This window comes from Callorhinchus milii, unplaced genomic scaffold (genome assembly GCF_018977255.1).
Source record: "Callorhinchus milii isolate IMCB2004 unplaced genomic scaffold, IMCB_Cmil_1.0 Scaffold24, whole genome shotgun sequence".
NCBI lineage: Eukaryota > Metazoa > Chordata > Chondrichthyes > Chimaeriformes > Callorhinchidae > Callorhinchus > Callorhinchus milii.
The window spans coordinates 4,173,018-4,199,229 of NW_024704765.1; the positions used below are offsets into that span (position 1 = coordinate 4,173,018).

At 52.7% G+C, this 26,212-nt stretch overlaps 2 protein-coding genes across 2 annotated transcripts; one reads left to right on the forward strand and one right to left on the reverse strand.

Annotated features, from left to right (window-relative positions):
• The first annotated feature begins 12,140 nt into the window (after window positions 1–12,140).
• Window positions 12,141–19,198, forward strand: slc45a1 (solute carrier family 45 member 1). The gene is made up of 9 exons (XM_007897867.2): window positions 12,141–12,233; window positions 13,340–13,769; window positions 14,074–14,166; window positions 14,373–14,597; window positions 15,307–15,995; window positions 16,171–16,324; window positions 17,470–17,646; window positions 17,972–18,177; window positions 18,629–19,198. The coding sequence occupies exons 2-9, from the start codon at window positions 13,376–13,378 to the stop codon at window positions 18,890–18,892; spliced, it is 2,202 nt and encodes a 733-aa protein (XP_007896058.2). The 5' UTR covers window positions 12,141–12,233; window positions 13,340–13,375; the 3' UTR covers window positions 18,893–19,198.
• A 3,106-nt stretch (window positions 19,199–22,304) lies between these two features.
• si:ch211-222l21.1 (prothymosin alpha) lies at window positions 22,305–25,963 on the reverse strand. Its single transcript, XM_042343530.1, has 5 exons — window positions 25,739–25,963; window positions 25,054–25,146; window positions 24,445–24,523; window positions 23,765–23,883; window positions 22,305–23,175 (listed from the first exon to the last, which is right to left on the reverse strand). The coding sequence occupies exons 1-5, from the start codon at window positions 25,781–25,783 to the stop codon at window positions 23,125–23,127; spliced, it is 387 nt and encodes a 128-aa protein (XP_042199464.1). The 5' UTR covers window positions 25,784–25,963; the 3' UTR covers window positions 22,305–23,124.
• Window positions 25,964–26,212: the final 249 nt, after the last annotated feature.

Here is a 26,212-nt window from a genome sequence, read left to right on the forward strand (position 1 = left end):
GAATTCATCACAATCTCAGCCTTAAGGCCAATACTGTAACATTTTACAATTGTGGACATTTGTTTATCTCAGTGGTTAGAGCGCTCCCCTTGCAAGTGAGAGGGCATGGGTTCAATTCCCGGCAGGGAGAATCATTGGGAAAGTTTTCTTACTCCACACACCTCTGATTACCTAGCAAAAAGTAAGAGCCCAATTGTTAGTTGACTGGCAGATCGCTTTTCCAGGAATAATAATCCCTTCAAAATAAAGTAATAAAATAGATAATAATAATTTGGTAACTCCGTGACTGTTTGTGGGACACTGCTGTGCGCAATTGGAAGGGGAGGGGAGCAAATGGTTGCACTGGGGAATTTGTAGTTAATTACATGTAACAGAAAAAGAGTGTGCTGTTATATAACATAAGGTTATAGCCAGTAACATACAGTGGGTTATATAATATACAGTATTATAGCCAGGAACACACAGTGTGTTATTATGTAAACACGGTGTGTAATGACACGCCTAAGTTAATTCTGCCTAAATGTTGCACAATTCCAGTCGTGAGGAAATGAATGAAACACTATTTTCTGTTTCCTACCAACAGAAGGACTGGGCACTGAAATATGATTCTCTCGGCCTTCCACTGTTCAGCCACATTTTTCAGAGTGTGCGCTCTAGGCTCAAGCCTCACATTGGCCTCACAGTCTAAGCTGATGCTCCAGGGAGATGCTGGGAAGGAAACACGGCAATGTCCAAGGCGCCGTCTTTCGGATGAGACATGAAACCGAGATCCCATCTGTGCCCTGCGCAGGTGGATGTTAAAGCTCCCGCGGCGCTATTGGAAACAAGAAAGGAGTTTCTCTCTCTCTCAGTGTCCTGCTCCACATTCAACTCATGGCCATCTGCTGGACTTTGCTGTGTGCAAATTGGCTGCCACACAGCAGTCTCTGCTCTTAACATTGATAACTGTGAAGCAGGTGCTTTGAGATGTTATAGCATCATGATGAAGTTCTGCAACATAATAATCCCTTCAAAAAAAAATAAAAAATTAATTTGGTTACTAAATCTACGACTGTGAGTGGGACACTGATGTACACAATCAGCTGCTATGTTTTGCCCACAAAATACACAGTCGTGGACATTCTGTGAAGTGTTTTGAGACGTCTCAAAGACGTGATAAGGGAAGGATCAAATGCAAGGATTTTTGTTATTAGCAGGCAGTCAAACCATCTCAAAGCACTTTGCAGGATTTTTACTGTTGATTGTAGTGACTGTGCATTTTGTAGGAGAACAAATTAATTGAGGCAACAACCACAGTGTCCCAACAGTGACCCTGAATTTGGAGAGAGAGAGAGAGAGATAAAGAGAAAGCGCAGAGTGGAAGGGAGAGAGCAGGGAGGGCAGTGACATTTGGAATTAAACACCAAACGCAACATGCTTGAGGAACAATAGCGCGGTCGGGCAGTGATGGCCCAGGTATGTGGCTCATCAGGTTGACAGGTGGCATCCTGCGTAGTGTGAGCCTGGGGCAGAGAGTGGAACAGTGATATATTCATTAACTAAACAATAGGTGTGACAGTCCTGAGCAGCCGGCTCTGGGTGTGTGTGTGTGTTTGTGACTCCAGCCAACCCTCCTGACTGCAGCAACTGCAGCGTTGCCAATTCTGCACAAAGCATTGACTTCTTTCAGAAACAAACCTCCACTTCTCTCCCTCTGTCTCAATAAACAAATTGCATTCACACAGCGCCTTTCACGTTGGGAGGACGTCCCAAGGCGCTGGACAGTGAGGGGTTTGCGCCTGAGCTGGGGGTTAGGATCAGAGAGGGGTGGAGGGCAAGGATGTGTGTGAAGGATGGAAGTTGACGGAAGGCATGCTCGAAAAGGAAGGTCTTGAGATGGGCCTTAAAGGAGACAAGGGAGGGGTGAGGCAGAGGGGCTCTGGGATGGAGTTCCAGAGGGTGTGGAGGGTAGAAAGACTGGAGAGCCAACCCCTGATAGTGGAGCGGGCAGAGCGGGGTCTCTCTGGGTCTATTGCTACCCCCGCTTCCTCCCCAGGAGATAACTAACAAATGCTTCTCATTAATTGTTGGGTTCCTGAATTGAGGTTCCCTCTGTTTGCCCTGGTTTGCACATGAGAATTTGTGGGGCGAAAGAAGACCAAGATCTATCCAGTTCACTTGCCACCATCCTGGCAGTGGCTTGCTCGCTTGTCCTCTGACGTGAAAGGCACTATCAAAATGTAATTTGTTGTTGTTGTTGTACATGGATTTGCACATGGTGCACAATCACCCAGAGTTTGCACGAGTTGTGAGCTTGGGCATGAGCTGATGTGCGAAGCAGGCGAGTGAGCATTGGGCAGGCGAGATCTCTGTCTCTCACTGCTCACGTCCTGATATAAAGCCTCGGGTGCAGGTGGTGCTGTGTGGGTTAAAGCCGCCAGTTGTGTGTTGTGGCTCACTGACGCCTGTTTGAAAGTCGAGGTGATGCGTAAGGACTGGCTGGGCGGGCGGGGAGGGCGGAAGCTGGTATTAAGGTGGGCTCCAGTGCAGAAAGCTGGCACCACCCCCACCCTCCCCAACACACACACACACACACACACAGACACACACCTACAGGGAAGAGCATGTTTGAACCACACACAGCACATGGGCTGGTAGGGCTGACTGTCTTTGGCTCGTTGCCCAGAGCTCAGTAACCTGTTACACCAGTCACTTTGTCCTCCACCACCGCCCCCGGCCTCTGTGCTGCCAAATCCCTTCCTGTGCTCCTATCAGTGCCAGATAACCACACACCTGCCTGCCGGAGGGTGGGGGGGTGGGAAGTAGCTTGTGTGTAAAGGCCGCTGCCAGACAGCGCACGGCTGGCTCTGGGCACCACACACAATGTTCTTCATTGTTCCCCCACACACACACAGCTCAGTGCTGGGCTCCAGCCAGCAACACACCGGCACTCGCAGCAGCACAGCACAGTGCAACACAGCACCGCGCAGCCCAGCTCAGCGCTAAATAAAGTGCAGCACAGCAATAACCACAAATTACATTTGTATAGTGCGGTCAGGAGGACGTCCCAAGGCGCTGGGGACACAGCCCAGTGCAGCTCAGAGCAACGTAATGCAAAATAGCACAGTCCAGCCCAGGGCAACACTGCCCCATTGCAAACGCATTCATGATGTTGAGTACAAGAGCTTGGAGACCTTCTGATGCTTTATTGAGTTCATTTATCACAAATCTGGAGAGTGGGGAAGGGGCGGGCGGAACGTATATCTTGGTGACGCCTCCTCCCCCCCACCATCGCTGGCTGGATAGCGGATTCACACACACAGTGAGAGGACAAATGTCATATGAGTGTGTGTCAGTGTCAGGGTGTGTGTGTGTATGTATATGAATATATATGTGAGTCACTGTGTGTGTAGATGTGTGTGAGTGTGTATATCAGCCTGCGTGTGAGTGTGCATGTCAGTGAGTGTGTGTATATGTGTGTGTGTCAGTACGTGTGTGAGTGCAGACGCAACTCTGACTGTGTGCAGTTGATGCCTGTGCGCACGTTCCCTCAGGTGTTTACTGTCTCAGACCTTTACCTTTGACTGTTGTGCTGTCAGTGTTTACAGAGAGTGCCAGTGAGACAGCGTGTTCCCCACGCCAGCCTGTGTACACAGTGTCAGGCCACCTCTGTGGGGGTGGGGGGGTGGGAGCTGCCGTGGAGTTTCCAGCTCAGAGGCCAGAGATCTGCAATAACCCACCTCACACCCATTATACCCCATGTCACCCCCTCCCCAGGGCTCAGGGGGAAAGCTGCTGTGTGGTGTGCAGCTCTCACCAGGTCCCACCACCACCCACCCGCAAACTGGTCAGTGTGGGGAGGTGTGTGTGTGGGGGTGGGGGTACACATTGTTGAGCCCAACTCTGAGGGGAGGGGGTGGCTGGGAAGGTGGAGGGGAGCTGAGAAGGTGGTGTGGGGGGGGGGGCGAGGGCGGGTAGCGGCACACCCTTCTGCCCCCACGGGGTGGTTGGGACAGGCAGGCTGGTTACAGGTGAGTTGCCCTCTGCATGATGTCAGCTCTCGCTTCCTGGCAGCAAGAGGGGAATTTTCAGCATTGAGACACTTGACGTCAGGTGATATCATGAAGCGAGGGTTCACTCTGGGAGTAACTGCTTTCGCCCACAAAACACACAGTCACTACATTGCATAGTGTATCCTGGGAAGCGCTTTGAGACGTCTCGATGATAAAGTGCAATATCAAATGCAAGGATTATTACTATTATTATTTGCTCTGTTGGAATACTTTGAGCTCACAATCCAGGCCGATACATTCGCTCACGCCACTCAAATGCTCACTCCGTGTCAATCTACACTCACAGGGCAGCTAAGGCAGAGCATGGAAACACCAGGCAAGCATGCTATATGTTGCTGGTGAGATTAGAGCTTTACTGTGTCTCTAACCCTGACCTGGGTGGAGTGAGCACTCAGCAATGCCTCCGTCCCACCCGCCCCCCCCCAATCCCTCAGGTGTGTGACCTGTCCCCCGCTCAGGTGTATTACCTGAACCCTTTTGACTTGAAAGGCAGTGTGTAAATGCAATTTGTTGTTGAGCTGAGCCGGTCTGAGTCAGAATTGGAGCTAAGCTGGAGCTGAGGTGAGTGGAAGTTGTGAACCAGTTTGTGAGCTCCTGCTGCAGGCAAGACAAGCTCGGCCTCAGGAATGCCTTTGTGCTGCACAGGAAACCACGGTAATGGGCCTGGCTGCTCGCTCGCTGGCTGTGGGTGCGGCTGTTTATCTTTCAGCCCCAGATGGAATCCCACTTGACTTGTCCCCGCGGCACAGGGTGTCGTTACTCAGTCTCCTCGAGACGCTCAGGCCAACAGGTCACCAGAGAATTCTCACTCACGCACTCATTCAGTCAGTCACTCACTCATGCAAACACTGACTGACTCACTCGCCCATCCCAGGACCACCGCTTCCTCCCTGAGTACAGCCCACTCCTCCCGTGATATCCAGGTCCCGAACCCACGCCCCAGACAGAGATTCACCGATAAACACCAGGCCAGGTACGCTTCCCTTCCTGCCTTTCTCAGAAAGGTGGTGCAACTGAGAACACGAAGTTCTTGTTCTCAGTGTGATGGGGAGTGTAAAGAGAGGCAGTCACATGTGCAAAACAATACTAAGAATAGCTACAGTTCACAATAAAAATAATCTCCTCTCATGCCATCACCTCCCGGGCGAGAGAGAGAGAGAGAGCGATAAGGTGGTGCTGATTCTCAGGCACACGCGGGTGGGCGGGGGAAGCCCGGTCAGGAAGCAGCTTATCATCGAAGCATCTCGCAGACAGTTACTGGCCAACACACTGCTTCTTCCTTCATAGCTAGACAAGTCGGGGATCGGTGCTGAGCCAGGCTCCCAGGTCAGGGTTAGAGACAAAGTAAAGCTCCCCCTACCCTGTACATCCATCACTCCCGGGTCAGGGTTACAGACAGAGTACCATATCCCTCTGAATAGACAACAATCTCATTCCAAAATATCTGATTGATTGTTTTTACTGATTTCTTCACAAACTGCTTGTTGCTGACTGACTCTGTGTCTGACGACCCACAGGCTCGCTTGGTGTCTGTCTCTCCCAGATGTGGTCACTTCTGCACCAACGGAGCCAAGCTGAGCTAAGCCAAGCCGGGCTGGGCTGAGTCACAGTGTGTGTAAGAGAGAGAGAGGAGGCGTGTGCCTGAGCAAGCTGCTCACAATTACACAGCAGAGGAGTAGGGCTGAAACTACAGGCTCTTGCTCCGATGTCACAGCGGAGGAAATTACCAAGTTATTCTTGGAAAAAGTGGGAGTTTTAACATTCCAAGCTGGGGCTACATGGAATGATCACTCACCTCCAGGGCACCTGCTACTGGTTTCCTGTTTAAAAGGGGTTGGGGGGTGGTTCTCAGAAATCAATCCATCTGCCAACACTAACCAGGCAACCTGCCTAAACCAAGCAAATCATCCTCACAGTAAATTGCTCTAACCCTGTGTTTGTCATTGACCTGGGATAGTGGATGAATAATGCAGAGGGAACTTTACTGTGTCCCGAACCCTGACCTGGGAATGTAGATGGACAGTGTAGAGGGAGCTTTACTGTGTTTCTAACCCTGACCCGGGAATGTGGACGGACAGGGTAGAGGGAGCTTTACTGTGTTTCTAACCCTGACCCGGGAATGTGGACGGACAGGGTAGAGGGAGCTTTACTGTGTCACTGCACAGAGTGTGGCAGTGGCTGGAAGAATGGTCACCAGGAGGTGAAGGAGACCGCATGGTGTGTCTATCTTCGCTGGTGAGCAGATAAGTCAGCGAGGGAGCGAGTTGTCCGCGATGTCAGCGAGAGGAAATGGATCTTGTAACATCCGCAATAAAGGTTTATTGTGTTGTAAACTGTATGTGTTGTTGAGTAACTGTCTGTGTGCTGCTTGGTTTTGAGTAGTAATTATAGCTCTGCAATCTGCTCTCTGTGAATCATGGATCTTTGGTAACATTTAGATATGTGAACCCACACCCCTGCACGCATGCATATACACAAATGTTCACACACCTCACTGCACGCATGCAAAAGCACCTGTTCACATACACGTTCTTGCACACACATAACCCTACACATACATAGTCCTATACACACACAACTCTACACACCTGCACACGCGCGCATAACCCTGCACACACACCTGTGCACCAACTCACCTCTGTGGACCCAAAACCCTACACACACACACCCCTGCACATATGCACAAACACACATGTATTGATACATGCACGTACACACAGAAACACAGTATCATGTGCAGGTTGTATTATATATTTGTGGATCATTGCTCCTGTTCTGACTGTTGGTAATTTAGGTTCTGTGTCAGGGTTCTTGCCCTACTTTCTCCTCCTCATCAAATCTGCCCCAAATTCAGATGATTGAGTTGCTCCCCTTCATTGTCGGTTAGTGTCAGACGGCTCTGTTTTCTAATCAGTTTCATTTTGTAAAGCGCTTTGAAACATTTGGTTTATGTAAAAGGCGTATGTACAACTTATTGTTCTGTGTGGAAGTCACGGGCACACATTCTTGCTCGGTGGGTTCAAGGGTCACCCGCCAGTGCCCTCCCTCCTGTGTGGCTGGATGACTCGGAGCAAAGCAATGAGGGCGGGAGCCCATTTTGTCCCACTGAGTCATGCCTTTCCTGTGCTTCACAACGTGATGAATGGGGGATGGACGCTGACAGGAAATGTTTGGAGAATGGGATTCCGTGATGGAAATGAGTGTGTTTGGGATTGTGCAATGGTGGAGCTATAATTGGATTGTAATATACACAAGTGATTTGGTTTGGATGTAATTGGTTTATGATATAATTGGACACTGATAAGATGCAGAGTTGGGAAGTTGAGTTTTGGGAGGGTTAGGGTTTGAGGGTTGGTGTTTGAGGGTTAGTGTTGAGGGCTAGGGGTTGAGGGTTGGGATTGGGGCTGAGAACTGGGGGCTGGGGTTGAGGTTATAGGCTAGGTTGGTTTGAGGGTTGGAGTTGGGGATGAGGGTTGGGGATTGAGGTTGAGGGTTTAGACTAGGGGTTAGAGTTGGGGTTAGGGGTTGAGAATTGGAGTTGTGGCTGGGGTTGAGGGTTGGATTGCGGTTGGTACATCTGCAGGTCTGAATGAGATCAGATCAGGACAAGTTGAGGCCAGGACACAGAGAGCTTGTAAACAGCCCAGGTTCTGTGACTGTTTCCATGTGAGTGTTTCCTGGAGCCCAGACAGGACAAGCGAGCTGGCCTGGTGTGTGTTATGGGCAGTTAGTTATCTCAGTGGCTGGAACCTTATCTGGGACAGAAGCCGTTCAACACATCAGTCACTGCCTTTACCTAGAAATCGAACAGGCTTTATAGGAAGCACTGTGTACACAGTGGGACGAGAGTGTAACCTTGACCACCACATGCTCATCTGGCCATGTTGGGGAGGAGTGGGGGGAGAGAGATTCCCTTCACAGCAGGGGCAGCAACAAGGAGTATTTCACACCCCCTCCCTCTCTCCCTCCCTCCTTCACACAGACCCTCCCTCAAACACTTTCTCCATCCCTCGCTTGCTGTGTCTGGGCTCCAGCAAACACTCACAGAAGGAAACATTGATGGTCACAGACCCTGTGTGTTCACCAGCACTGTGCCACGGCACCATGGCCTCAACATGTGACCTATTAAAACTTTATCAACCTTCGCTCCCTCCGCGCAGCAGTCTTCAGCCTGCTCCACATTCCCCCACCTGGCCCGTCCCATCATCAGCGGTCGAGCCTTCAGCCTTTCTGCCCCATCTTTTGGATCTCCATCCCAGAGTTCTTCTGCCTCACTCCCTCCCTTGCCTCCTTCAGGACCTTCCTCTTCGACCGAGCCTTCGGTCACCCTCCCACCCTCCCTGCCCTCCACTCCTTTCTGATCCCAACCCCCAACTCGGGTGCAAACCCCACATTGTCCAGCGCCTCGGGACATCCTCCCGACGTGAAAGGCGCTATGCAATTGCAATTTGTTGTTGTTTCTCGCTCACTCTCACGCAGTCTAAGACACTCTAGGTCCTATTTTCAGAGTGACGATTGCTGGAGCTCGAGGGCTATGCTGGTGGAGTCCTTCACTCGGATTCCTTAAGAAATATCGCAGACTTTGCGGCAAACATGTCAAATGTTAACGTAAAATGTTACGGTTGGAGCTGTTGAGCACTGAGACTCACACTATGACTGAGGGTGACGTGAGGGAGCCCTGACAGTAAGGCTGCAGTGCTCCCTGGTGGCTACACAGGATGTGACACATCAGTACAGGAATATATATCACTCGGTAAATCAGTGACAAGTTCAGGATTGTCACTTGGAGCTCTTCCCGCACAGAATGCATTGGCCACACAGCTCGTTGAGACTGAAACCAGAACAATATTTACAAGAGAATTTACAAGGCTGTGACGAGGAAAGTGGCAGGGAATGGGGTCAGGGTAGAGAGCTCCAACGGGGGGGAGCGAGCACCAGCACAGACACGACGGGGAAAGCAGGGAATGGGATTAGAGTAGAAAACTCCAGTGGGGAACCTCTCACTGCCTCCCAGTGTAAGACAAAATCAGAACTGACCAATCTTTCTCAGGACATGTGCAGCTCCGGGCAGGAATGTCAGGGTTAACACCCACTCAGCGTTTCAGTGTTATTTTCACTTTGAGCTGAGGCCAGAATTCAGAGACATTCTCCGCCACAGGCCAACATCACACGTCAAGACTGACAATCAACCAGCAGCGATCAGGTTACCAGCCGCACAGCACAGCCAGTGCCAAGCAGTTTCCCTGCTCTCACTGATCCAGTAGTCAAGGCAGACAGTGTACAGGGAGTGTTATTCTGGCTCTAATCCTGACCTGCGAGTGTGGACGGACAGTGTAGAGGGAGCTTTATTCTATACAGTGGTCCAGATTGGTCGCCCCTGAGCAGAGCCGGGCCATGTGAGCGCAGGCCTGACTCACCCACCCACCCACTGTGTGGGAGGATGGACGCTACCGGAATAGCCCAGAGGTATGGGTTTGGGGTGAGGCAACTGGAGATCTGTAAGATTGGGTTTCACTTAAATAAATACAGAATTCATTAACTCTTTGTTGCTCTGTCTCTGTCTCTCTAATCTGCAGCTGCAAATGAAAGGAAATGCACCTCATTTATTGGCTGAACCAAAAAACAAGAGGGCTTTGTTATTTCTTGCTCTCTCCTGCTTTGTCTCTCACGAGGTAGTCACACACCGCACACATCCCCCACACCCCCTCACCCCCGCAACAGAGCACAATCCTGACAGTCATGGTTGTCGTGGGGGGAGCTGATGGCTGCTTTTAATAATAATCTTTGCATTTGATATAGCGCCTTATCATATCTTTGAGACATCTCAAAGCACTTCACAGAATATACTGTAAAGTGTACTGACCGTATATTTTGTGGGCGAAATGCTGCAGCCAATTGCCTAAGGCATTGTTCTACAACCAGTCGTGGATTGAGTGACCAAATTATTTTATTTTATGGAGAGATTATTACCTCCAACTGATTAATCAATCTGTAATCCAAGGTCTTTCACTAGCTGGGGGTTGGGGGGGCATGCGAGGGGTGGTGGGGGAGCGGGGTGAGGGGAGGGTTGGACACGAAGGGGGTGACAGGATAAGGCCGCAAAAAGCTCCAAACAAGCTTTACGCTGTGCTCCTCAGCCTTGTAAACAGACATCTGAGAACGGACGTGATCCTGGTCTCTAGTGGGATTGAGAGAATAAACCGCTAGCAAAGAGGTCACAGTGGATCACTGGTGTACGGTGGCTGAGGAGGGTATGTATGGGACAGACTCCAGGAAGTATTAACTCAGAGGGTACTTAACAGCTGGAAAAGGGTGACCAGGAGGGTGGCTGAGGCCAGGAAAATGGACTCAACAACAACAACCTGCATTTATATAGCGCCCTTCACGTGGGCTATCATGCCAGACTCCTCCAAGAGGCAGCTCAGCATTAGAATATGAGGCTGACAGAGCGGGTGATCGGGAAGGATGAGATCAGTCAGGCTGAAGGGTCTTTTCATCTTGTGCCTTATGCATGGAAGAGGAGGGCGGAGGGAGGAGGAGGAGGTGAAGGAATGAAGCTGATGATCAAGGAGGATTGAGACGAGACCGAGCGAGCCTGCCTTCACCTCGTACACTCCACGGAAGCGGATGTAACTCATCATCGGCTGACACTTGGCTAGATCGAGCGCAACACAAGCTGCTCATTATACCAGCAGCAAAGCAGCTTTGCCAAGGTCAGCCAGGGGTGTGCTACACAAGCCTCCTTTACCGCATTGGAACTGTGTGCCTCAGTCTCCCTCTGGTAGCCACAGGCTGCCACTGCAGGTTTGCAGTTAAGCCCTTCTATTCGGGTTTAAACCGGGCTATTTTGGCACCACATGGTGGAGTTTGTGACATTTCTCAGTGTGTTCCTTCTACTAACTAACCAACAACAACAACGACAACAAGATTCCATTTATTGAGCGCCTTTCACGTCGGGAGGACGTCCCAAGGCGCTGTACAGTTGGGTCAGGACCCGAGCATTGGGGGGAAATGGTGAGGGGAGGGAAGGGAGGGAGCGAGGAGGGGGTAGAGAGTCGAGAAAGGAGCTGAAGGCTGAAGGTCAAAGAGAAAGGGCTTGAGACCGGCCTTGAAGGAGGAAAGGGAGGAAGCGGCAAAGGCACTGGGGATAGAGTTCCAGAGCCTCGGGGCTGAGAGGCTGAAGGCCCGGCCATCGATGGTAGGGCGTTTGGGGCGGGGGATGTGGAGCAGACCGGAGCCAGAGGAATGGAGGGTACGGGCAGGTAAGTAGGGGGATAGTAGGTTGGAGAGGTAGGAGGGAGCGAGGCCGTGAGGATGAGGATCTTGTAGGTGAGCCTTGTAGGTGAGGATGAGGATCTTGAATTCGAAACCAACTAACTAACTCACACGCACACAACGAATGCATTATTAAACACCGCAAAGGTTACCTCAGCCAGTCTCAGCCCTTTACTCTGTCTCTAACTGACCCAAGGAGTGTGGATAGATACTGCAGAGGGAGCTTTACAATGTCTCTAACCCTGACCTGAGAGTGTGGACGGACAGCGTGGAAGGAGCTTCACTCTGTCTCTAATCCATGCTGTCACTGACCTCGTAAATCCTGCGACCTTATTGTAAGAGAGAAGGGAGTTTCTCTCTGTGTCCTGGCTGGCAATTCTCCAGATTAATCAATCAGTCACTTCAGGCTGTTTGTGTGGCATTACTAATGATCCTTACATTTGATACACTGCCTTTCCCATCAGGAGGATGTCTCAAAGAGCCTGACAGGATTGACTGCGAAGTGTAGTGACTGTGTGTTTTGTAAGCGACTTCGCTGTGCGGCAACTAGCAATCAGGCTTGCCTGCCAACACACAGTCACTACACTGGACAGCGATTACCAGGGAATTTCCTGCCTGTGAGAGGGACTTTGCGATGTTCCAGTGCAATTGATTACTTGGCAGATTGCTGTTGTCAGTACCTGCTCAGCGGGTGTTGGGAGCCGATGCCGTACCTTGTCACACCACACGCTGCACTGTTGCAGCCTCAGCCTTGCTGACGTCAGGTCCAGGGAGAGAGAGAGAGAGAGAGAGCGAGAGAGAGAGAGAGACTGGCTCATGATGAATGAATGAAGGCAGGAATATGAAGGAGCGGGAGGCGGGCATCTCCAGCCTAATGACAGGGAGCAGGAGGCTGCCTGGCCCCAGGTAATTGCCATACAAGGCTGAGGGTTTGTTGCTGCATTGGGGCGTGCGGTGGCTGCAGCCTTGCCCTGACTGCGGAGCTGCTTGCTGCAGTGCTGTCTGCTGCGGTGAGGCAGTGCCGGGCTGGGCTGGTCTTCGCAACCAGTGATGGGAGGGTGGGGGGGCCGGGCTCCAGCTGCCCACCCTGACCGCTCAGTGAAGCCGAAGAGAGACAATGGAACAATGCGGGGTGGGGGGAGAGTTGTGCGGGGGAGGGGTGTGTGTGCGCGGTGGGGGGAGGGGTGTATGGGGGGTGGGGTGTTTGTGTGGGTGGGGTTGTATGGGGAGGCGTGTAGGGTATTTGTGTAGCGGCCGGGGGGTGTGTGTGTGTGTGTGTGTGTGTTGGGGAGGGGTGTGGGGCGTGTTGGAGGGAGGGGTTTTGTGTGTGTGTGTGTGGATGGGTGGGTGGGGGCCGTGGGGGTGGGGGAAGGGGGTTGTGTAGGGAGCGAGGCCTCCGGTTACGAAACTGCAGAGTCAGAGGACAGTCAAAAGCAGCGCTGTGAGTGTCAGCGAACGGCACCATGTGTGGCTGCAATTACAGGAGTGGGCGATTAGCTGGGAATCTGAATCTCAGTGAGGCTGGCGAGCTGTGCCGTGTGTAAACCAGCACTTAAATGCGGTCTTGGAGCCGAATCTATGTGTGCGTGTCGCTTGTTGTGTGCGACTGAGGGCAGCGAGGAGGGTCCCTGCCTTGTGACTCACTCCCTGTCACTCACCCCTCGTTTGATCGCTTTCCAGGGGCTAATAATAATCCCCTCGAAAAAATAATCATCATAATATTAATCATGTTGGTCACTCGATCAACTCCCAACTGTGGGCGGGGACGCTGCTGTGCGCAATTGGCTGCCACGTTTCGCCCACAAAAGACACAGTCAGTTCACTTTACAACGTATTCTGTGAAGCGGTTCGCGATGACTCGAAGACGTGATAAGGCGCTGTAGCAATTGCAAGGGTTAAGTATTATTATTCTTATAAATTCAAGTCAATCTTGGGTTAGACCCAGACCGGGCGAGACGAGTAATGTTGTGATTGAACCTGGCCTCGGTGTAACTGGTGCACGTTGCCTGCAGGACGCTGAGCTGAGGGAGTGGACACGAGACGGTGGAATGGCTTCCCCCAAGCCCAGCACGCCAAGCGATGGCATGTTCCCCACCCCGGTCTCCCAGGAGCCCTGGGGACCCCCGGCCTGCGTCTTCCCCCTAGCCACCACGCGGCACCTCAGCCACCGGGCCAACAACTACAAGCGACATCCCAAGAGGAGGAAATTCATCCGCCCCTCGCCCCCGCCCCCTCCCAACACCCCCATCCCCCTCGACCTCGCCCACTTCCCGGAACCCCCGCCGCGACGCTCCTTCCGGGAGCTGCTCTTCAATGGCTGCATCCTATTCGGGGTGGAGTTCAGCTATGCCATGGAGACCGCCTACGTCACCCCCGTCCTCCTGCAGATGGGACTCCCCGACCAGCTCTATAGCCTGGTATGGTTCATCAGCCCCATCCTGGGTAAGTGCCGCAACACCCCTCCAGACCTCAGCACATTAGCCCCCCTCCCCCACCCCACACACCCCAATCTCAGCACATTACATCAACCCCCACCCTGCCTTGCCCGCGTGTCACCCACATACACATGCTGACATGCCCAGACACACGCTGACTAACACGCACCCCTCCTCGTGACCCCCTGGAGCAGTCACTGAGCTCTGAAGCCAATGGAGCCTCGCCGTGTGCTGTCCTCTCACACGTGCAACGCTGCGTTACTGTCCTTGTGCTGCCTGCGGTGAGGCACCAATGCATGCTGTGATTGCAGGTTTCTTGCTGCAGCCCATCCTGGGAGCCTGGAGCGACAGCTGCACCTCGCGCTTCGGCCGTCGCCGACCCTTCATCCTGGTGCTGGGCATCGGTGAGTGAGCGTCAGGCAGCACCGCGGCTCTGTGTGCGTTTGTGTGTGTGTGTGGGGGGGCAATGAGTGTGTCTATATGGGGGAGTGGCTATGTGTGTAGGGGGGGGCTGTGTTTGTGTGTGTGGTGGGGGGGGGGCACATAGCTGGGGAGTTAGGAACTCTGAGATCAGTCTCTCTCACACTCTCTCTCTCGCTCCTCTCGGCAGGAGCGCTGATGGGCTTGTCGCTGGTGCTGAATGGCCGGGATGCGGGGGTGGCTATAGGAGACACGGTGAGCGATCACCGCTGGGGGATGATCCTGACGGTGTGCGGTGTGGTGCTCATGGACTTCAGCGCAGACTCTGCCGACAACCCCAGCCACGCCTATATGATGGACGTGTGCTGTGCCGAGGACCAGGACAGGGGGCTCAACATCCACGCACTCCTCGCAGGTCAGTGTCCGGCCCGGGAACACCAACTGTTCAGAATGTTCAGTCCTGTAGCTCAACAACAACAACAATTTGGATTTATATAGTGCCCTCCACGCCGGACAGCGTCTCAGAGCGCTTTAGAGTAACGGATCCCGGGCCCGAGCCAGAGGGGGGGAAAGGTGACCGAAGGCGCGGTCGAAAAGAAAGCTCAGTGGTTAGAGCACTCGCCTCGCAAGCGAGAGGACCTGGGTTCGATTCCCGGGCAAGACGAAACGTTGGGCAAGTTTCCTTACACCACATGCCTCTAGTTTCCATACTCCACGAGCAGTAAGTAGGAACCCGGTTGTTAGTCGATTGGCAGATCGCTTTTCTTGAAGTAATAATCACTTCAAAAGGAAATAATAATAATAATTTGTTCACTCAATCCATAACTGTTTGTGGGACACTGCTGGACACTGCTGTAGGCAATTGGCTGCCGGGTTTCGCCCACAAAATATTCAGTCACTGCACTTTGTAGCACATGCTGTGAAGCGCTTTGACTGTGAGCTCAGAGTTCTGTCGTGGGGCTCAAACCCACAACTTTCTGAACCGGAGGAAAGAACACAAACTAGCTTGTAACTATTGGGACCTATAAGCACACGCATGTGCTCTGAAGGGGGCAGGCGTGTGCGCCGTGTGCAGAGCTGCCGGGCGTGTGACGGAGCATATGGTGTGTGTGTGTGTGTTTCAGGTCTGGGCGGTGGCTTTGGCTATGTTGTCGGGGGAATAAACTGGGAGCGGACGAGTTTCGGGCGGAACCTCGGGGGGCAGCTGCGGGTGGTCTACCTGTTCACTTCGGTGACGCTGGTGGTAGCGACACTCCTGACCCTCACCAGCATCCCCGAGACCCCGCTGCCCCCCGACACTGGGACCAAGAGGGTGATGAAGAGCCCCAGCCTGGCGTTGCCCCCCTCCCCGCCCACTGGACCCGGCCCGGAAGAAGGAGACCCCGCTACCGACCAGACCCCCGGCCTCTACACGGGCATGAGCAGCCCCATCTCCCCGCTCAGCCCGCTCACACCCAAGTACGGCAGCCTGCTGAGCCGAGACAACTCGCTGTCGGGCATCAACGAGTTCGCCTCCTCCTACGGCAGCTCCTACATTGACACGGTGCTGATCGGCTGCTCCACCGGCCGCAATGACGATAGCTGCGTCATCATGAGCTCCAGCCTGCCCCGCCTGCCCGACTCAGCACAGCACCACGAGGAAGAGGCCAGCGCAGAGCCTGGCAGCCCGGGCGTGGGATCTTTGGACGCCTCCAAACGCAGAGCCTCGGGAATCCTGAAGCGGCCACAGACCCTCAGCATCCCCAACACTTGCTCCGTCACCGTCACCCACCCTGACCCCGGGCGTAGGAGAACAGTGACTTTCAGCCAACAGGTAAACCTGTATCGTTAAACTCTAGCCCTGACCCGGGAGTGTGGGTGGTCAGTGTATACGGAGCTTTATTGTGTCTTTAACTCTGACCTAGGAGTAACTCTGGACGGACAGTGTAGAGTGAGCTTTACTCCGTCACTGTATGAGAGTGGATTTGCTGAATGTGCTCTCTGTGCAGGTAGCAAACATTTTACTGAACGGGGCAAAATACGAAACGGATCTGAACGAATCGGGGGAATTCTGCGAGCGGCCGTTCTCCACCTCCTTTCTCTGCTCCGCCATCTGCCACATGCCCAAAGCCCTGAGGAAACTGTGCCTCAACCACTTCCTAGGTACCCTGCTGCCCCCTTACTCTGCATGCTTAGAGCCCAGCTGGTGAGTAGTGACTGACGTACAAACACAACACCGGGTGAGAGAGGTGGGGGCGGGGGTGGGGGTGGCCTGGCCGGGGGGGGGGGGCTGATAATTGGGTGCTGGACACTCAGCACACTCAGGATGCCTACAAAACACAGTGAAGCGCTTTGAGACGTCCTCCCATGTTTTATCCGCTGTGATGATTACTGCCCACAAAACATGCAGTCGATCCACTTTACAGTAAATTCTGTGAAGCTCATTGAGGCGCTGAATGAGGTGATGAGACACTACATCAGATGCACTGTATCAATCAATCAATTATTATTATTAGAGGGTATGTTGAGTCACACCCTTCCTGTCTGATGATGATGCAGGAGACCAGTCACGCTTGTAGTTCCTAAATGCTCCCACCAGCTGGCTCCCCAAGCAGGAAAACATTCCTTGTGCAGAAAGGCTGTAAAGAGAAGGGTGAAGTGACTTGTCTCAGCTGATGGTCAGACACAGTTCACACTCTGCCTCTCCCTATCTCACTGCTTTCTCATTGTGGGGCCTGTGCTTAACCATCTGCCAATTACCGCAGAGAATTGTTGAGTGACAGTGGGATCACGTGGCCTCCAGCCACACGCCGCGGCCATTAATAATAATAATAATCCTCGCATTTTTTTACTGCGCCTTATCATGTCTTTGAGATATCTCAAAGCGCTTCACAGGATACACTGTAAAGTGAATTGACTGTGTATCTTTGTGAGTGAAACGCGTCAGCCAATTGCGCACAGCAATGCCCCACAACCAGTTGTAGATTGAGTGACCAAATTATTATTATTTTATTGAAGGGATTATTTACCCGCAGAAAAGCGATCCACTAATCTACTAACAAGCGGGTTCCTACTTCCTGCTAGGTAAATAGAGGCGTGTGGAATAAGGAAACTTGTCCAATGTTTCGCCCTGCCTGGGAATCAAAACCAGGTTCTCTCACTTGTGAAGTGAGCGCGCTAACCACTGAGCTACAGGATTCCACAGCGAAGTCCTGATGGTACCTGGTCAGGCTCCATCTCCAAGCTTAGGGCCACATCTCTGCCTCTCCTTTACGCAATATACTCACTGACCTCTACTCTCTCCCCAGGGTGGCTGTCCTTTGAGGGAATGCTGCTGTTTTACACTGACTTTATGGGGGAGGTGGTGTACGGAGGTGATGCTAAGGCTCCCCACGACTCTGAAGCTTTCCACAAGTACAACACAGGGGTCAGCATGGGCTGCTGGGGGATGTGCATCTACGCTTTCAGTGCTGCCTTTTACTCAGGTACCATTGCTAACCCAACCTGATGCTCCTGCCATCTTGCACTGCCACCCAGACAACCATCACTAGCTCTGCAAACCATTGCCACCACAATCCTTCCAACCATTGCAAACCCAACCTTGCTGACCATCCCCAACTCTGGCAACTACCACCAACCCAACTGTAACCTTCGCCAACCCAACTTTTGCTATTGACAACCCTCCCAATAATCACAAACCCAATCCTAACTATTGACAACACCCATCCTGCCAACCATTGCCACCCCCGCCTTCCTGCACTGCCTGACCCAACATTCTGAGTTCTCATCTTTCTGCTCTTTTTACCACAGCGATCCTGGAAAAGTTAGAGGAGCATTTCAGTATCCGAACTCTCTACTTCTTTGGGTATTTGTCCTTCGGCATCGGAACGGGCATCGCCACTCTCTGCCGCAATGTCTATGTCCTGCTATCTCTGTGTGTGACCTATGGGGTGCTGTTCTCCTCACTCTGCACTCTGCCTTATTCTCTGCTCTGTGATTACTACCAGAGCAAGCAGGTACGTATTGGCACCGGGTCTCAGCGGAACCACTTTGGTTACTCTCCAACCTTTCCTCTCCTAGTCACCCGATGCTCGTCCTCACCACCCTCGGTGGGGGAAGGTGTCACAGCAAATATAAGGCCCCAACTCAGGGGGTTTGCTGTGTGTGGGGGAAAGGTGTCAAAGCAAGTGTAAGGCCCCAATTCAGGGGGTTTGCTGTGTGTTGGGGGTGCGGTGGTGGGATGGGCCCTCAGAACACCAGGTGCGTGACTGCCAGATGAAGACAGGATTGTGGCTGTGACGTACATATGAGGAATGGTGGTTTGTTGGGGAAGGTGACTGTGGAACAATCTCCAGAGCAAGTCAGTGCATAGAAAGGTAATAAGGCAGTTTGTGGTGCTGTCGCCCGTGGGTTCATACTGACGTGTTGGATGTTCCTCCGCTAACCCAGCATGTCTTTGTGGTGCAGTTTGCAGGGTCGAGTGCAGATGGGACTAAGCGAGGGATGGGTGTGGACCTGTCGTTGTTGAGCTGCCAGTACTTCCTGGCACAGATCATCGTCTCCGTAGTGATGGGACCTCTGACCTCGGCCGTGGGCAGTGCCAGTGCGGTCATGTACTTTGCCAGCCTGACCTCTTTCGTTGGCTGCTTCTATTCCTCGCTCTTTGTGATCTACGAGATCCCCCCGGAGGACACAGGGGAGGAGGATCAGCCCCTTCTCATGAACGTCTGACACCCCACCTCCAGCTCAGCTCCCACCCCCATATCAATTCTTCAATCCTTCGCCCTCAAACCCCTGGGACACGGGGGCTACAGCATACGACCTCTGCTAGAAGGGAACGTCCTGAGTTCACGCCAGGTTTGTCACCTGTTCCCAGGACCGATTGGCCATCACACACTGTCCACGTGGCACATGGTCCTCCAGACAAGAGCTGCTCTCAGTCCAGGCCTCTATACAGACTGAGACACAGAGTGTCCCCCAACCCCGGGCCAGTATTGAGGACACAATGTCTCTTATTTCTGCTGTTTTCCCCCCCCCGCACCTTATCATACAGGATCACTTTAAAAGCTTCACATGCACCCTCTCTTCCCCCTACCCCACCCCTCGCCGATATCACCTGCTCAGCCACACCGTCCGCAGTGGCCCTCGGCAAGTTAGTGAGGAGGGGAATCAGCCGGGGGTCCTGCTCCTTATCGCCCCCCCCCCCCCCCCCCCCCGAACGTAGATCTGATGGAGATTTCTGGCTGCCCCCCCCCCTTTAATCCAAGGTATAAGGTCGAATGTGGCCCTCTGCTGGTGAGGGAGGCCAGTCCCTCGGTTTGTGTTGCTGGGAGTGAGTGTTTGTATTACCTGTCACTCTCCCAGTGCAGACACCAACACACAGCAAACCTCACACCTCTCTCAGAAGCCTCCAGTTCAGGAAAACATCAGTTTTAATTTTTTTTAAAACAAATTATATTTTAGTAACATTTGTGCTTAATACGCTGAGCCGGATGGACATTTATTGAGGTCACGAAAGCAAAGAGATCTTTCCACTTTATAGTGGAAGACCCTAACTGTACAGATTAAAGCTCCCTCGACACTGTCCGTCCACACTCCCAGGTCAGGGTTAGAGACAGAGTAAAGCTCCACACACTCCCAGGTCAGCCACAGAATGACCTTTTGGAGTCATAGAGTAACGCTCCTCACTGTTGCAGAGGCTATTTATAACTAGCAACAAATACAATGCAAAAGCTTTTCACTTTAGCTGAACCCTCACTGTCAAGCGACAAAAGGCAAAAAAGGGAGTGAGATGTATATAAATGTAGTGAGTATTACACTCCTGTTGACGCAGCAGGATTTTGGGCAAGTGAAGGAATGAAACTCATTAAATAAAATTAACATTTGGAAAACTCCCTTTTATGTTTGTTTTTTTATTGCATTTCTCCAAGGAACGTTCTGTTACTGCAGTTCTGGGTCGTGTGGCTACAATAACACTGAACGTGTTTTCTCAGCCCCCAGCCCCTCCAACGCTGTGTGGATGCGTGTGCAGTTGCTGGGAGGGGGGGAATGGGAGGGACTGGGTCAATAGCATCTCATCTGGAGTCCTGTAATATAATATAATAATAATAATCCTTGCATTTGATATAGCGCTTTTCACGTCGGGAGGACGTCCCAAACCGCTACAGGACTCCAGTGGTTAGAGCACTCGTTTTGCAAGTGAGAGACCTGAGTTCAATTCCAGGCAGAGGGCGAAACCTTGGGCAAGTTTCCTTACTCCACACAGAGCCTAATAATAATCCCTCCAAAACCAAAAACAATAATAAATTGGTCATTTTCAATCTACGACTGTTTGTGGGACATTGCTGTGCGCAATTGGCTGCCGCGTTCAGCCACAAATATACAGTCAATTCACTTTACAGTCCGTTCTGTGAAGCGCTTTGGGACGTCCTCCTGACGTGAAAAGCGCTACATCAAATGCGAGGATTATTATTATTGTTATTATTATCTGAAGGTCAACCCTCCTGACGATGCAGTGCCTCCCGCCGGCACTGCACGGGAGTGTCAGCCTGGACTGAGGAGTGTCTTTCAGGCTGACGGCGGTGCACAGGATTGAAGAGGAACACAGTGAGCGAGTGTCATACCTCCAGTTACCACAAGATGTTCCACTTGGGATTGCTGAAGGCAATCGCCGCATTCATGCACGTTCCCCAGACAAGTTTCCTCGAAGGGTGATGTCAGGCAGCTCCGGAACAAGACTGCGCAGACATCAATGTTAGCGAGAAAGCAACTGATCAAAGCCTCACTACAAAAAGCCGCCGCCATACGGTCTGAGATAGCAGGAGCTCTGCAGCTGAATCAAAGCCTTTTGATGAAGAGCTGGTATCGAACGGGGAAGTAACAGAGGCTAATAAAATCGCAGCTCAAACGTGTGGACGCACTGGCAGCTAGACACAGGAGTCAGGCTGGAGACCAGACTGGGTGGGTGGGGGGGGGGCAAGAGGTTGGAATGGTGGTTCTTTACTGAGTTGCTGATCTCAGTTGAGTTGGGTTAGGTAAAACCAGCCTGGGCTCCCCAATGGTGATCACAACCAAAGTTGAACATGCAATGGTGCCATTGGTCATTCAATTCCTGGCTGTTTGTGACGTTGCTGTGTGCAAATTGGTTACCACATTCATCCACAAAATACACTAAACTGTGCTGCGTATTGAGGCGTTCTCTTAACCGGAAAGGTGTGTCAGATGTCAGGATAATTTTATTATTATATCAAATGTAGCAGAGAGAGCGCCACCTTGAGCTGCCTTGGAATGCCATCAGACCGATGTGTGTTGACTCACATACGTTTATAAATAACACAAGCTTTCCGTTGAAAGCTTTTCCCAAAATACTTTGTGAAATACACAACACAATGAGGCCTAAGTATAGAAAATAAAGCTGGACTCCGGCTATTTATAGCCCTGGTGCTCCCAGTGGGCTCAGCCAGTTTCCAACAGCAACTCCTCTTAAAGGTACATCCACCTCACTGAGGAAGCGCGGCTCACGGCTGTCCTTACACCGCGGTGCACGACCAATCTCCCCACTCAGTGTTGAGTGTTCATATCCTGGATTGGACATAACTAGGGATCTTCATGGGGGTCGTATCTCAAGAGCACTTATTCAATTGCAGAATCAAGTGACAAGTCCACACTAAGGACAGGACACTGATGAACAGCAATCAATCTCACACCACTCAATTCTACCCCACAAGCCAAGTGAACGGAGCTTGCCTGGTTCCAGAGCACGGCAGAGTATCACTCCACACTAAAGCCCACTGGTGGGAGATCTCACCAAAGAGCATTAGGGCGACTTGTGGAGACTTGGCCAAAGGCTCACCTCAGGGGTTAAGATCATCCTCCGCCCTGAGCCCAGCTATCATTGTGAGCCAGGAGTTTACGGCTTCTTTCCTAATTTTGTACAAATTGTTGGGAAGAGCGAAGAATCCAGGTGCTCATTTGTTGGTTTATAAAATTCTGCAGTGCTGGTGCTTTTTGTAACCTTTTGCATGGGCATGTGCGCACACAGGTTTTGCACAAGTTAACCAAAGATTTTTCACGCTTTCTCCACCAAATGACCCAAACTGACCAGCAAACAGCTGTGGCCAGCAGTGGAATAATTTGAAACCAGTTTTGTAAAAAACCCAAAGATTTATTTATAGTACTCAACCAGAATATACAAAGTAGTGGTCAAGCATGAACTAATGAGGTATACAAATTTAACTTGTTCAATATGGGAAATGCTTTCTTTCATTAAATCACGTCCTTGAAACCACATACAGGTTGAAAAAAAAATGACAGCAGACGTTACAATGAGTTTCAAAAGGAAATTTACAAATTGAACCGGTCAATTTTTGCTGGAAGGATTTTTTTTTGCACCACGAACAATAAACAGTAACAAATTGTGGAACCCAAACTTTGTGATTCTTTTTTGTAAGTTTTTTTGTTATTTTTTTTGTACAGAATAGAGACAGACCAGGCGCTCTGTGGACCTGGTAACCGGACCTATATCTTTGGCCTCCACATTGCATATGAAACTCTACCCTAAACACCATTTACAAAAAGAAAAAAAAGGGCAGCTATTTCTCCTCTTAAAAGTGAGGACGTAGTCAGCCAGTCTTAGAGAGTGTGCTTCTGAAATGTACAACCCTGCCCTCCCTCCACACCCCGAGTTTCAAATCCTTCTCAAAACAGTCTCAAAAAACATTTAGTGCAGCAATTAAGCCCATTAAACATATGGTTGTACAAAGAGCATTAATAAATAACTCCATAGAAAAACAAATATTCTCCTAGAACATCTGGGCAGGTGTTTCAAGAGCCAGTTGTACAGTACATATAAAAAACCCATGCACTCTGCAAGCGTACATACAAAAGCACATCCTCTAGACCCCAAAACTGACCACATCACCAGTTATAAAAACAGAAATGAGGGAATGTATTTTTAAGCTTTTTCAATCTGTCTTCTCTCCGTTTGTCTTTTGCTTCTTAGTCTCACCTTCCTCCTAAAACAAACAGAACAAAAAAAAACTCATTACAGGAAGCAAGGTCACGGTCAGAGAACAGAGCGAACACACGACTTGTTAGCCACATGGTGGCAGACAGCCAAGAATCCCGCTCGGCAATCAGCAAGCTCTTGGGTTGCTTATTAGAGGGAGAAGCCTGGCCTAAAGGATTTTCGCACACGTCAGACCATCCTTGACCCCTGACCACACCTACGATTGGCTCTGAATCCAGTTTAGAACACACTCGGGGATTAAGGTCAATTCTATGGTGCAATACCACATTTCGGCCACTGGATGTCCTCAGCGCGATATGAACAAGGGCGCCCCCCAGGGGCAGAACATGGCAGAGCACAATCTCAATGGACTCAACAGGTCCTCGTCTTCGTACCATCCCCTGTAAGTTTGCTCGTAACAGCTTTTGTTAAGTGCCATGAGTCCATCTCCCTGACCAAGAGGTCGTTGTAGCCTCAGGGAGAAAATGACCATTAGCAAAGGTGGTTTCCCCGACCACGGGACCCACTTTTGCTGTACCTCAACGTTGCTGAGTAGCAACAACTACTACACTCAAGTAGGACTGTGAAACACTTACCACTTCCTCAGCTGTACGCTTGGCTGTCTTGCTATCAGTTTTATCTCCTTCGCCCTCCTCGGCACCGTCTTCATCCTCTCCTTCACCGTCCTCCTCATCACCTTCACCTTCACCCTCGGCTGCAAATAAAGCCACCGGTAAAAGCTCAAGAAAGCCCAGTAACATCGCAAGCCCAACAACTCGCACCACGTGATGGGGGGGGGGGGTCACGCAAACATCCCCCCCGTCCGGAAAACAGACAACCGAGCACTAAAGTCAAGCCGACCGTCCTCGGGTTCGGAAAGGTCGCCTGGTTTCCGCGTGTAAACCAGCGAGAGGGTCGCGGTTTCCGGTGAGCCCGTAGAAGGCGGGCGGGGGAGGGGGGGGAGGAGTTGGGTTGGGCTGTGAGCCCCCCCCCCACCCCCGCAGCCAACACAGTGACCCCAATGAACCAGCAGCGGTGCGGAACTTCCAAACAGCCAAGTTCAACCGCAGTCCAATCCATTCCGCAAACAAACCACTGCGGTGATGGGGGGGACACGAACATCCCGGTCTTCGGCCGTGAAATCAACACTTCAGCTCGTTACACCATCTTCATCATCATCCTCCTCCTCCTCCTCACACTGCGCGCGTGTGTGTGTGTGTGTGTGTGTGTGTGTGTGTGTGTGTGTGTGACCCGCGGCCACTCTCTCTCCACTCACCTTCCTCTTCCTCCTCCACCTGCTCGGCGGCGGCTGCTTCTTTGTGCTCAGCGCCGTTCTTCTTCTCCTCCTCCTCCTCCTGCAAAGCAGCGCCGCGGCCGCGGCCCCGTTACACACAGCGCAGCGAAGCGGCCACCGGACCAACCCCGGGACGGCCGGAACCCGCGGGGACCCAGAGAGGGGGGCGCCCACCCCGGGGGGGCGAGCGGGAAGCGGCGCCGCGGGTGTGGGGTGAGGGTGTGAGAGTGGGGGGTGGGTGTGTGTGTGTGAGGGGGTGTGTGGGTGTGTGGTGTGTGGGTGTGTGGGTGAGGGGTGTGTGAGGGTGTGTGGGGGTGTGTGTGGGGGTGTGTGAGGGGTGTGTGGGGGTGTGTGGGGGGTGTGTGGGGGGTGTGTGTGTGGGGGTGAGGGGGTGTGTGAGGGTGTGTGTGTGTGTGTGGGGTGAGGGGGTGTGTGTGTGGGTGTGAGTGTGTGAGGGGGTGTGTGAGTGTGTGAGGGGGTGTGTGAGGGGGGGGGGGTGAGGGGGTGTGTGAGGGGTGTGAGGGTGTGTGTGTGGGGGGGTGTGAGGGGGTGTGTGGGGGTGTGTGTGGGGGTGTGTGAGGGGGGACTCACGGTGCCGTTAGTGGGAGCGTCCCCACTGCCGTTCTCCTGCTTCTCCGCTTCCTCCACCTTCTCCGCCGCCTTTTCCTTCTTCTCCTTCAGCTCCTACACACACACCGGGGATCAGCGATGCCGCCGAACACCGGCTCCCCCCCCCCCCCCGCCATCCCCCCCTCCGCCGCCCGCTCCCCCCCCCCCCCCGCCCCGCTCCCCCCCCCCGCCCCGCGTGCCTGTATCTCCCGCCAGTTCTGCGTGAGGTGAAAAGCGTGGCGGGTGGACTCGGGGCTGCACTCTCCCGGGGGAGTCCGCAGCCCCTCCCCCTCCCCCCCACCCCCCCGCCGCCCCCTCCCGGAAATATTTTTTTATCGACGTCGTTCTAGTTATTGTTATTCAAAAAAAATTGGAATTTTTAAAAAAAAAATATCCCCCCAATAAGTTTTAAAATTAAATCTCGCGGCGCGAGACACCGCGGGGGCCGAGGGCTGAGGGGCGCGGAGACCCTCGGACCCTTTTTTGTGGGGGGGGGCGATGGTGGGGGCTCCGAGCGGCCTCTCCAGTCCGTCTCCGGGAGCCGATCGGGAGCCGCTCTCCTCTCTCACACACACACACACACAAAGAGACAACAAAGGAAACACGCGGGACTCCGGGGCTCCGCTCCCCCCCTCCCCTCCCTCCCCCCCGCGAGCAGCTCTCTCACCTGCGGGCTGACCTCGATGGCGGGACCCGCTGCGGTATCGGCCATCGCTGGGCTGCACGGTCGGGCGGGTTGAACGGCTGACGACGAGGCGCGGAGCTTCCGACTGTAATCACGGGAGGCAGAGCCGGGTCGGGACGCGCGGGAGTGGACGGCTGACTGGACGCTGCTGCTACTCCTCAAGTTACTCCCGGTTCCACTTCCACGCTGTGCCGCCGTGAGGAGCAATGAGCCGCCGCTTGGCCGCGCGGGCCTTTAACACCTCCATCGGGCCCCGCCCACGCACCCGGACGCCGCACCCATTGGTCAGAACCGCCAGCCAGTCACCCCCATGACCCGCCTTCCGGCGTGCCCATTGGCTGTATTCAAACGGCAGCCGCCGCCATTGGTCCGCTCGGGCCGGCCCCGCCCCGCCACCGCCGAGCCCGGTGGGCGGTCATTCACGAACGAGTGGCCGTCACTCACCTCGAGCTGTCG

Bases quoted from the DNA above. Each gene is read 5' to 3' on its own strand.
- slc45a1 (XM_007897867.2), top strand. From the start codon at position 13,376: ATGGCTTCCCCCAAGCCCAGCACGCCAAGCGATGGCATGTTCCCCACC. The intron at 14,598-15,306 runs GTCAGTGTCCGG...TGTGTGTTTCAG, and splicing joins CATCCACGCACTCCTCGCAG to GTCTGGGCGGTGGCTTTGGC. The intron at 15,996-16,170 runs GTAAACCTGTAT...CTCTCTGTGCAG, and splicing joins CAGTGACTTTCAGCCAACAG to GTAGCAAACATTTTACTGAA.
- si:ch211-222l21.1 (XM_042343530.1), bottom strand. From the start codon at position 25,783: ATGGCCGATACCGCAGCGGGTCCCGCCATCGAGGTCAGCCCGCAG. The intron at 25,147-25,738 runs GTGAGAGAGCTG...GTGTGTGTGTAG, and splicing joins CCATCGAGGTCAGCCCGCAG to GAGCTGAAGGAGAAGAAGGA. The intron at 23,884-24,444 runs GTGAGTGGAGAG...CTTTATTTGCAG, and splicing joins GGTGGAGGAGGAAGAGGAAG to CCGAGGGTGAAGGTGAAGGT.